Source organism: Sciurus carolinensis, chromosome X, assembly GCF_902686445.1.
Source record: "Sciurus carolinensis chromosome X, mSciCar1.2, whole genome shotgun sequence".
NCBI classification, from domain to species: domain Eukaryota; kingdom Metazoa; phylum Chordata; class Mammalia; order Rodentia; family Sciuridae; genus Sciurus; species Sciurus carolinensis.
In genome coordinates this window covers 131,259,786-131,272,428 of record NC_062232.1, presented here as the reverse complement: position 1 = coordinate 131,272,428, position 12,643 = coordinate 131,259,786, and the positions used below count along the sequence as shown (strand labels likewise).

Genomic DNA, 12,643 nt, shown 5'->3' with positions numbered 1-12,643 from the left:
AGGAAAGATATTGATTTGGATGTTGATCTTGTATGCTGACACCTTACTTAATTCATTTATCAGCTTTATAAGTCTTCTGGAATTCTTTTTAGTCTTCTAGATATAGAATTATGTCATCAGCAAACAGAGTTAGTGTGACTTCTTATTTTTCTATCCCTTTAGTTTCCTTCTCTTGCCTGATTGCTCTTGCTAGAGTTTTGAAAACTATATTGAATATAAGTGATGACAGTGGACATCCTTGTCTTGTTCCTGATTTTAGAGGAAATGTTTTCAGTTTTTCTCCATTCACTATTATGTTGGCTTCAGGTTTGTCATGTATAGCCTTTATAATATTGAAGTAAGTTCTTTCTATGCCTGGGTTCTTCAGCATTTTTAAAATGAATGGGTGCTGCATTTATCAAAAGTCTTTCCTGCATCTATTGAGATGATCATATGATTCTTGTCCCTAACTCTATGTATGTGGTGAATTGCATTTATTGATTGGCACATGTCAAACCAACCTTGCATCCCTGGAATGAAGCCCACTTGGTCATGGTGTCCTATTTCCTTGATGTGATTTTAATGTATTTTTCTAATATTTTATTAACAATTTTGACATCTGTGTTCATCAGAGATATTGTTCTGTATTTTTCTTTCCTTGATATGTATATCTGGTTTTGTTATCAGGGTTATACTGGCTTCATAGAATGTATTTTGGAGTGTTCCCCTTTCAATTTCATGGAATAATTTAATTCTGGTGGTAATTCTTCTTTAAAGGTCTGGAAGAACTCAACTGAGAATCTGGTCCTGAGCTTTTCTTTGTAGACTTTTACTTGCTATTTCAATTTTATTACTTGATATTGACTCATTTAGGTTTTCTATTATCTTCCTAGTTCAATTTGAGCAGGTCATATATTCTGGAAATTTGTCAATGTCTTCTAGATTTCCCAGTATTAGAATATAAATTTTCAAAATAGTTTATGATCCTCTGGATTTCATAAGGGTCTGTGGTAATACCTCCTTTTCCATCTCTAATTTTGTTAATTTGGGTCTGCTTTCTCATTCTTTTGGTTAGTTTGGCTAAGGGTTTATCGATCTTACTTGTCTTTCAAAGAACTCTTTTTTGCATTGATCCTGTGTATTTTTTTTAAATTTTCAATGCCATTAATTTCAACTCTGATCTTAATTATTTTCTGTATTCTACTGATTTTTTGCTTAGTTTGTTATTCCTTTTCTAAGACCTTAAGGCAAATTTATTTGGGATCCATTTTTTGAGGGGGTACTGGAAATTGAACCTAGGGGTGCTTAACCACTGAGTTACATCCCCAGCCCTTCTTTTTTATTTTTTAATTTTGAGACAGGATCTCACTAAGTTGCTTAGGGTCTCACAAACTTGCTGAGGCTGACTTTGAACTTGTGATCCCTTTGCCTCAGCCTCCCAACTGTACTTTTTAATGTAGGCACTCAGTGTTACAAATTTTCCTCTTAGTACTGCTTTCATACTAAGTATGATATGTTATATATCTGTTCTCAGTTGCTTCCAAGAATTTCTTGATTTCTTCTCCCATTTCTTCTTTGATTCATTCTTCATTTAAAGGATTATTGCTCAATTTTCATGTGTTTGTGGTTTCTATTCTATTTCTTAATGTTGATTTCTAGCTTCATTTCATTATGATCCAATAGGATGCACAGGATTATACAGATATTTTTTGGTATTTGCTAACGCTCACATTGTGATATAGAATATGTTGTTTTAAAAAATGTTCCATGAGCTGAGAAGGTAAATTCTTCTGTTTTGGGACAAAATAGTCTGTAGATGTCTACTAGATCCACTTTTTTGTAGTATTTAGGTCAGAAATATCTTTATTGGTTTAATGCTTTGATGATTTTCTTTGGTGATAAGGGTGGGTTGAAATCACCCAGTAATATTGTATTGTGTCTGTCTGAGATTTAATGTTAAGGAACTTTTTTATGTAATTGGGTACTCTGACATTTGGGGTATATATATTTACTATCATACCTTTTTCTTGGATTGTTCCCTTTACCAGGATGTATCTGTCTTTTCTGATTAATTTTTGCTTGAAATCTAATTTGTCAGACATGAGAATAATTACTCCTGCTATTTTTTTTAACTCTTTTCGAATTGGAATATTCTTTCCATCCTTTTACCTTCAGACTATGGGTGTCTTTGCCTATAAGTCTTGCAGACAGCATAGAGTTGAATCTTGTTTTTTGATCCATTCTGCTAATCTGTGTCTTTTAATTGAGGAGTCAAGACCATTTACATTCAGTGTTGTTATGAATAGGTGTTTGTTATTTCCTGCTACTTTGGTTTCTTTGCTACATTTAATTCTATCTTGATTTTCATTTAGTTAGTTTCTCTTCTAATGAGCGTCCATCTGTTTGGGAGCTTTTGGGTTTGTTTCTGAGTTCTTCTGTTTGCCTTTAAATATTCTTTGTAGTTCTGGCTTAGTGGTGAATTCTTCTTAGTGAATTATTTTAGTTTATCCTTGTTGTGGAAAGTTTTTATTTTTATATCAATTTTAAAGATAGCTTTGCTGGATATAGTAAGCTTGTCTGGCAAATTTTTAGAGCTTTTAGTACCTCATTCCAGATCCTCCTTATTTTTAGGGTCTGAGTTGAGAAGTCAGAAGTGAACCTTATTGATTTGCCTCTAAACGTGGCCTGGTGTTTCAGTCTTACAACTTTTGATACTATATGTTAGGCATTTTGATTATGGTGTGTTTTGGAAAGGTTTTTTCAGATCTAGTGTGTTTCAGTTCCTGTATGCATCTTTTATGTGGATGTCTATCTCATTTCTATCATGGGGAAATTTTTCTGATATCATCTCATTGAAAATATTCTTAATACCTTTGACCTGTACCTGTATGTTTTCTTCTTTCCCAGTGACTCTAAGATATAATCTCTCAATATTATCCCACAGTTCTTCTATATTCTGGTCATATTGTATCTTTTTTCCCTTTATTGTATATTATGTATTCAAGTTGATATATGTTGTCTTCAAGGACTGGAATTCTATTTTCTACAAAATATAATCTATGTTAGTAATGCTTTCAAGTGAATTTTTAATTTGATCTATTGTATCTTTCATTTCCAGAAAGAATGTGTTAGAGATTTTTCCCCTGAGCTACCATCACTGCTGCTGTTGGTGGCCAAGCTGGCACATCTCTAACATGTTATTTCTTATATTATGCTCAAGTTTCTGACTTTCTGTGTGTCCATGTTTCCTTTCACAGTTCAATATTAAGTTTCAGTGAGTTCCCTTAATTACCCACCTCTCTGAGAAGCAGTTTTACTGCTTTATAAGTTGGGTACTGAGGAACTGCTGAGAAGTGCATCCTTCCTCTAATCTGCATCTTCTCTCTACAAAATGTAAATTCTTTTAGATGATGAAAAATACCAAGGAGAACAATAAACCAAAGGAAGAAAGTAGTGGGTGTTAGAACAGGAGAAGGGTTCCAGTGTTACAGAGAAGGTCCTGGAGTAGAAGTTAGGTGTATTTGAAGAAGGTCGGTGAGTGAGTGAGAGATAAGAGCAGACAAGTAAGATGTGATCCAATCACATCAGTCCTTATAGAGGAATTGGGCTGTGAATCTGAGCAAGATGAGGTTATTGCAGAGTAATGAACATAGAGGAGACATGATATGATTTACATTTTATTTTAACATGATTGCTCTGGTTACAGATGGAGAGTATTCCAGAGGTATGACAGACAAGCATGGGAATGGGGAGAATAAGAATGGTCAGGAAGCTATTACAGTAATACAGGGTTTGGACTAGTCAGGGACAATGGAGTTGGTGAGAAGTGGACAGATTCTAGGTAAATTTTGAAAGGTGAGCTGACTGTAATTGCTGATGGGTCAAATGTATTGTTGAAGGGAAATAGATAAATCAAGGAAGATACCTAAGTTTCAGCCTGACCATTTCTAGTTGCCAATAAGGTTTTTTTTTTTTTTAAACAGGATTGATTTTTAACCTTTATTTTTATTGTGTACATTGAAATTATAAAACATAATGTTTTCATATACATAGTGAAGTGATTACTACTGTAAAAATTAACATATCCATCACCTCACATAGTTTGTTTTTTGTTGTTGTTGTTGTTTTTGTTACTGGGGATTGAACCCAGAAGCGCTGAACCACTGACCCACATCCCCAGCCTTTTTATTTTTATTTTGTGACAGGGTCTTGCTGTTTCTCAGGGCCTCACTAAGTTGCTGAGGCTGGCTTTGAACTTAGGATCCTCCATCCTCAGCCTCCCAAACTGCTGGGATTACAGGTGTGCGCCACAGCTCATAGTTACATATTTTGTGTGATACAAGTACCTACTCTCTTAGCAAACACTGTTAACTCTAAACTTGGAATTATACATTATATTTCTAGACTTATTCATCCTACATTACTGCAACTTTATCCCCTTTGACTAACATGTATTTCCTATTCCCCATGCCATCACCCTAATAACATGTTGTACTCCCTGTTTCAATGCATGTGACTTTTTTAGATACCACACACAAGCAAGAGCATACAGTATTTTTCTTTCTGGGATTGATTTATTTCACTCAGTAAAATGTGCTCTGGTTCATTTATGTATTTGCAAATGGCAGGGTCTCTTCTTTTTTAAGACTGAATGATATTCCATTTCATGTATATACCATAATTTATTTATTTAGTCATACAAGCATCAATGGATTCTTAGGTTGCTTCCATATCATAACCTTTGTGAATAATGCTGCAATGAACATCAGAGTGCAGATATCTCTACAAGGTGCTTGTTTTGTGTTGAATCCTTCTTCTGCATCTATTCATGATAATATAGGTTTTATTTAATTTGTTAGTGTGGTTAATTACATTATTACATAATTTCATTTGATTATGGTAAATGAAATTTGTATTACAAAGAGGAGTATATCTTGACAACTTTTTTTCCCCATTATCTCCATCCTCTTTATTCCTTTATTTGCTTTATAAATCGTCAAATTTAAAACTATATTTTCTACTACTTATCTTTGAATATATGTTGGTTTTTTTTCCATATCTTGTAACAAATGGGCTTTAAAAAATATGTATGGGAAATTTACCACCACTTTAAACATTCTTGCTACAGGTAAATAAACTTTGAATTATAGTCACTAATTTCCCAGTAAACTTTAGTGAACATAGAGTGAATGATAGTTCCCTTGTGTTTCTTTTTAAGGTATCCTCACCTGAGTCCCAAGTACAAGGAATCCTTTGATGTGGGCTGTAACCTCTTTGCCAAATTCTCTGCATACATTAAGAATACACAAAAGGAGGCAAATAAGAGTAAGATTTCTTTCTTTAAATCTCTATTTTTCTCCTTCTCACTCAGCTAAAATAGAATTTTCCTGAATATATAGCATATATTGGGTAACAGCTTATTCTTCCTCTCAGTTTTTATTCTCTCCTCTGAAATTCCCTTGCTTAAAGTTTTATTAGATTTATAATCAAAGATTAATATAGCAATTACCAACTTAGCTCAATTAAAGCATTGGCATGCCAAGTATGAACTAGCTGAATCTTTAAGAATCCTTAAACTATAGGATCTACCATTTCCCACAAACATTTTTGAACAAATTTACTATCCTCCGAGTCAGGAAAACTTTATCTCCTCTTCCATTTTCTGACTCTTCTGTTGGATAACATATATTGTTTTTCTTTGACTCTCCTACCACTTCACCTGCACAAGAAAAATCCAATATATTTCTACTCACCATTTGATCTGTGTCTCACCATTGAATATTTGAGCATTCTATATAGTTAAGTTGATATTCAAGAGCCAGTGTAAGCTATGTATATAAACAGAAATGTCTAAATTGTGAAAAGCATATTTAAAGTGTATATATGAGGATAATACATTCATAAATAACTTAATGACTTAATTCCCTCAGATTTTGAAAAATCTCTGCTCAGAGAGTTTAAACGTCTTGATGACTACTTAAACACCCCACTTCTGGATGAAATTGATCCAGACAATGCTGAGGAACTCAGAGTTTCCAGAAGATTGTTCTTGGATGGGGATCAGCTAACACTGGCTGACTGCAGCTTGTTACCCAAACTGAACATTATTAAAGTAAGTCTTTATAGGGGAGGCTACAATAGTATGGGAGGGGTTTGTGAGTTCCTATCACGAAGTATCCTTTCTCTCTTAAGATAAAAGATTCATAATGATATCCTCTGGAACATTCTTGTTTCTTCCTAAATCAAAAGGTGTTTTTACTATCTTGTCTACAGAACAAGAATAATAGTACCATCCTTTTCACAGAATTTTCAAGAGAAAATTCAATAAATTAAAGTATGAAAAAATACTTGGAACAGTGCTTTAGATCATAGCAAGTGAAAAACATATTATAATTTGATAATTTAATCATTAATTTAACAAATATTTTTGAAGAGAACTTTCACAGAATTTACTGTGTTATATCCTGACAAAGTACATTAAAATGACATAATCAGGACCCTAATAAGTTCCTAGTCTAGTGAGGGTGAAATGCTCTCCTTTTCTGTGTCCCCTTCTTGTAAATGTATTCATAATCAAATATAACCTCAAAATAAACATGATCCAATCATTTAGTGTTGCCTACATTTGTAGACAAAATATTAAAATAGTAAATTCAAGATTATTTAAGTTTATAATACTTGATTTTCGAGATGTCTTTCTACATAACAGTCACATTACTGATGCTTTTTATGACCAACTTCTTTTTACACTTTTTTCCAAAATTGTAGGTTGCTGCTAAGAAATACCGTGACTTTGACATTCCAGCAGAATTCTCAGGAGTCTGGCGCTATCTCCACAATGCCTATGCTCGTGAAGAATTTACCCACACTTGCCCCAAAGACAAAGAAATTGAAAACACCTATGCAAATGTAGCTAAACAGAAGAGTTAAAATAACTCTTTCAGGAGAAAAAGCTATATTTGTTATCAGATTTCACTTTCTGCTTCATTAGAAAATTTTTGAGAAATAAGAATGTGAAAAACAGTATTTCCTCTATCCAACCCATTTATGAAAAAGAACTCTGTATTTTCTGTATCTAAGTAACCATAAAAAATGTGTTCATTCTGCATTTTACAGATCTTCACATTTTCGGTTCATTTTTATTTATTCCTATGACAAACCATGGCAACCTTGACTGACATGGAAAGTATCAAGATAATTTTATGTTTTTATTAGTTTCATGTGCACATAAGTTTATGACATGAATAATAAGATCAGAGAGTGAACATATCAGAGAAGCAAATTATTTTTAGCTGTAGATGGACACAATATCTTTATTTTACTTATTTATTTTAATGTGGTGCTGAAGATCGAACCCAGTGCCTCACATGTGCCAGGCAAGTGCTCTACCACTGAGCCACAGCCACAGCCCAGAGAAGCAAATTCTAAAAGAATTATTTTTTTAAATCACTAAAGAGACCAAAATCAGTTGGTCCTTGAACAGCTTTCAAAACCTAAAAATATGACGACCTCAGAGATCAGACTGTCTTTGTGACTGGATTATATTATTGTTAAATGAGCAAGTATTCATTTGATAAAATATAATTCTTAAAAAACAAGCTCAGAAGCAAATACATAGCAAAGCTGCAAAGTCAATTTGGATCTTTTAGTCAGAAACAAGGAAACTAAGAAAGTTGGCTTACCGAAAAGAAGTCTTGTTGCCATTTGTAAAAAGACAAAGTACTCAGTCCTTAGTGGATGAGCACAAAATTTTCTATAGAATTTTAAATGTATTATATGTATTGAGATTCCTGTTCTATATGTCACATGTTAAAGTACTGTCAAGTTATTCAAGTCTGGAAACAAAAGCTGAACTTAACTCTTGCTCCTTCAAAGTTCCCCTATGCTTTCAACACAAGCTAAACTGCATCTTCCAAAAAGGAAAACACTGGTCAGGAACAATGATGCATACCTGAAATCCTACCAACTTGGAAAACTGAGGAAGAATGATAGCAAGTTTGAGGGCAGCCCCAGAAACTTAGCAAGACCTGTCTCTAAATAAAAATGAAAAGGACTGGGGATGTAACTCAGTGGTAGAGTGCCCCAGGTTTGATCGCTGGTATGAAGAGGGGGAAAAGGAAAACACAGGGATAGAGTTTAGATAAAAGTTAAATGAAGTAGTATTTTAATAGGTTCCAAGAAAAATAAGGCAATGAGTGAAGAGTTAACACCAAGCTTAGGGATAGAAATGGCCCAAAATTCTGTCCTTGAAAAATAGAGTCAAGGTAAATTTATGTCATATGACGTCTTTGCTGAAAGACTTCTGATCTGAGAGATTGTACCCTGTCTGGATGGCGGGGCTGTAACTTTTCTGAACAGCTCAAATCTTTCTATGTCAGTAACATGATTTTTAAAGTAAAGTTTAAGATCTACAGTTTTAAAGAACAATGCTTCTCAGTACCACACCCTGAAATTTATTAACCGAAGCCATTTGTACAGAATTAAAGTATGCCACAACTAAGCTCCAGCATATAACAAGGTGAACATTTGTGACAAGTAAGTGCTTACTCAATTCCATAAGTACTAATATATCTCAGAATTACCCTCTTAGACAAAAAAGATAATTATCTTTTTTGAAGGCTGAATGGGGCTGCCAGGACCAAAGGAAATGGACCTCACTTCCTATTATCTTCTTAGCTGACATCAATAAATTTTAATTCAGTAATTATTAGTTGAGTTAGTGTTATTAATTCTTATTTTGTTATACTCACAACAACTCTATGAAGTATGTAAAATCACAATTCTCGAATGTTGTCATTTACTTAGGAGAGAACCAGCAGGAAGAAGTTCTCTATTGAACTATAAACTCATAAGAACATATCTATTTCTGCATATTTACATTTCTAAGTTTATAGGTCTCCAAATCATCTATGACTTCATCAATTTTGAATTTTTAGTCAAATACAGTAGGACAGAAAAGTTACATTCTCTAATGAGAGTCTGATAAGTTCAATCAAGCTTATTAGAAAATACTCTAGTATGACTCCAAAATGAAAGAAAGCTGAACTGGAGATATAGTTCAGTTGGTAGAGTTCTTGCTTCAAAAGCACAAGGTCCTGGGTTCTAATCCCCAGCACCACAAAACAAGATGAAAGAAAGTACTAATTTGAATTTTTCTAAGTCCAGGATAACTATTTTTATTACAAACATAGTTTTAAAAATTATTCAAAGTTTAGATATAAGATAACATAGACTCAGAGAGATTCAGTCATTATTTTTATTTTTGCTAGTGAAAATTAACTTTAAACAAGTTACATATGCCGCCTAATTTCACTCATTTAGTTAGTGGTAGAGTTGTAATTGTGATTATTCTATGACTTTTAGTCATAGAATTTTCTGCCTCACAAAATACAGTTTGACAATGGAGACAGGCAATTAGACATGCAATTATAATATATGTATTATGAAAAGGCTTGGTACATTCTTATGTGTTCATTTCTGTTCTCTTTCCTTTTCCCCCTCCTCACACTGGAATCTCCACACTCTTCCTTATCTTTTTTTCACTGCTGTTCTGTCTTTGGACTGATCATAGGCTTCAGATTCGTCTTCACTACTTTCTTTTGTACTACCCTACTTCTCTCCAGACATCAAAGATAGTTCTCATCCTCATCCCTCCTTAATGGCATAGCTGTAGGACCCTGACAGGCTCTCTCTCTTCCTAGATTATGGCACGAGGGTCATTTCTTCCTCCAAATTTTAGGACTCTCCCTTAGAACTCTCAAAGCTGTCTCCAGTTTTCTGGCATTTTGTTGAATCTGCTGCTTGAACATGTCCAGGGTCAAAAGGGTGTTACTTGTGTGCCACAAGGATAGGAGACCTTACTCAATGCTTGCCTTGTCTTTTCCTTCATCTTTTCTGTCAGTTGCCTCAGGATCTATTAATCTCTCTGCAAGCCAACTAACTATTACTAATCCATTATAATGGATTCTAGTTTTTTTAAATGGTGGGAAAACATCAGGCGCTCTCAGGGTAAGGCCTCCCATAGCCTCCATTATTTTGCAGCATTCTGTCCTTAATGGCTCATGGCTTGGAGAAATGTGAAAGACCTCATCTGGCATGTGGAGGTCCAATAGTTAGAATGCTCACAGACGTACATTAAGACAATAGGGTAAGGAATCTCCAGGTGGAGACCCAATGGAAGATACAGTGCAGTAACAATGCTTAAGGCCAGAATTCCATCAGTTCACATGCTGAAAGGGATAGAGGGACACCTCACCCTCTAACATACTCTTTATCTTCTCTTCCAGATGGGTAACTACATGTCCATACTCCAAGAGTCAGCCCTCAGCTACATCTTTAGAAATTGGGATAAGTTTAACCCCCAAACCCATAAAAAGATGCTTTGTCTTCTTTCCTTTGCCTTTCTTGAGAAATACTTTCTTTTCTGCTTCTCGTGTCTTCAATTTCTTTCTTCAAAGTTCTATAGTTTTCATTGTAGAAGTCTTTCACCTCCTTGGTTAGATTTATTCCTAGGTATTTTTTGAGAGTATTGTGAATGGGATGGTTTTCCTGAATTCTTCCTCAGAAGATTCATTGTTGGTATATAGGAAAGCTATTGATTTTCGTATGTTGATCTCATAACATGTTTCTTTCCCAAATTTGTTTATTAGCCCTAGCAGTCATTTGGTGGAGTTTTTTGATCTAGGTATAGAATCATATCATCTGCAAACAATGATAATTTGATTTTTCCTTTCCTATTTTTATCCCTTTTATTTCCTTCTCTTGCTTAATTGCTCCAGCTAGAACTTCTAGCACTCTTGGTGTGGTGAGAATGGACATCCCTGTCTTGTCCCAGATTTTAAGGGAAAAGCTTTTAGTTTTTCCCCATTCACTATGATGTTGGCTTGGGGTTTGTCATATATAACCTTTATGATGTTGAAGTAGGTTCCTTCTATCCCTTGTTTCTTCGGTGCTCTTATCATGAATGGGTGCTAAATTATGTCTTCTTAATATGTTGTTGGATATGATTTGCAAATTTTTTCTAAGCATCTTTGCTTCTAAGTTCATCAGGGATATTGGCCTGTAGTTTTCTTTCTTTGATGTGTCCTTATCTGGTTTTGATATAACATGACCATGACACTGGCTTTTTAGGACTAATTTGGAAGTGTTTCACCACTTTCTATTTCAAGGAATAATTTGAGGAGCATTGGGATTAGTTCTTGTTTAAAGGTTTGGTAGGATTCCAACAATAATCCATCTGGTCCTGGACTTTCCTTTGTGGGAAGACTTTTAATTGGTGTTTCAAATTCATTACTTGAGAGACAAATATCATTACCTATGTACATGTATGAGTACATGAATGGTGTGAATCTATAGTGTGTAAAACCATAGGAATGAAGAGTTGTACCCCATTTGGGTACAATGAATCAAAATACATTCTGTAAAAATAAAAAAAAAACCCATAGCAAAAAAAAATTCTGAAGCAACAATAGTCTAATATACACTTATCAGGAAGAAAAATGTTCTGGCCTCTGAAAGCCTCTTCTAAATATATGTGTTCTATGAATGCATGGGTGTGGGCTGGAAGGGATAGGACAAAGGGTTTTTAAAAAAAAAAACTTCATTGATTTATAATTAACGTATTACACATATTTAAAGCATAGAATTTTATAATTACTGATGTATGTATGCACTTTTAATACCACCAGCACAGTAGAGTGAATAGGTCAAAAACATCCATTGTGGGACTGGGGAGATAGCTCAGTTGGTAGAGTGCTTGCCTTGCAAGCACAAGGCCCTGGGTTCAATCCCCAGCACCGCAAAAATAAATAAATAAATAAATAACATTCATTGCTTGATATTATTCTGTTTAGGTTTTCTATATTTTCCTAGTTCAATTTGGGTTGCTCATATATGTTTAAAATTGTGTCCATTTATTCTAGGTTTTCCAACTTATTGGAGTATAAGTTTTCAAAATAGTCTCTAATGATCCTCTGGATTTCTGTAATGTTTGTGGTTATTTTTCCTTTATTTATCTCTCATTTTATTAATTTGGGTCTTCTCTCAGTTTCCTTAGGTTAGTTAGGCTAAGGGTTTATCATTCTTGTTTATCTTTTCATAGAACCAACTTATTTCAGTGATCCTTATATTGCTTTTTTATTCTTCATTTCATTGATTTCAGTTCTGCTCTTATTTGCTTCTATTGGTTTTGGTTTAGTTTCTTCTTATTTTTCATGGGTGTTGAGATATATCATTAGGTTGCTTAATTTGGATCTTTCTGATTTTCTTAGGTAGGCACTCATAAGATTTCCTCTTAGAACCACCATTCTAGAGGTTCTAATATATTACATTACTATTATCATGTTTTAAATTTCTACTGGGATTTCTTCTACCACAAACTCATCATTCAAAAGTGTATTGTTGGGCTGGGGATGTAGCTCAGTTGGTAGAGTGCTTGCCTTGCAAGCACAAGGCCCTGGATTCAATCCCCAGCACCACAAAAAAAAAGTGTATTGTTCAATCTCCATCAGTTCACAGAGTTTCTGTAGTTTTTGTGTGTATGTGTTGATTTCTAATTTCATTTATTATGATCAGATAATATGCAAGAAATTACATTCTTTTTTGTATTAGGTAAGAGTTGCTTTATGGTCTTAAATATTGTCTAGTTTAGAGAAAACTCCACAAG

The 12,643-nt window shown here is 34.1% G+C and overlaps 1 protein-coding gene across 1 annotated transcript in view; it reads left to right on the top strand.

Annotated features, from left to right (window-relative positions):
* The window catches only part of Clic2 (chloride intracellular channel 2), a 40,851-nt gene extending 29,144 nt beyond the window's left edge, over positions 1 to 11,707 (top strand). Inside the window, exons 4-6 of the mRNA XM_047537159.1 lie at positions 5,198 to 5,304; positions 5,910 to 6,091; positions 6,748 to 11,707. Coding sequence (XP_047393115.1) covers positions 5,198 to 5,304; positions 5,910 to 6,091; positions 6,748 to 6,909 — 451 coding nt within the window. The 3' untranslated portion in view covers positions 6,910 to 11,707. The remainder of the gene's footprint in view (positions 1 to 5,197; positions 5,305 to 5,909; positions 6,092 to 6,747) is intronic.
* Positions 11,708 to 12,643: the final 936 nt, after the last annotated feature.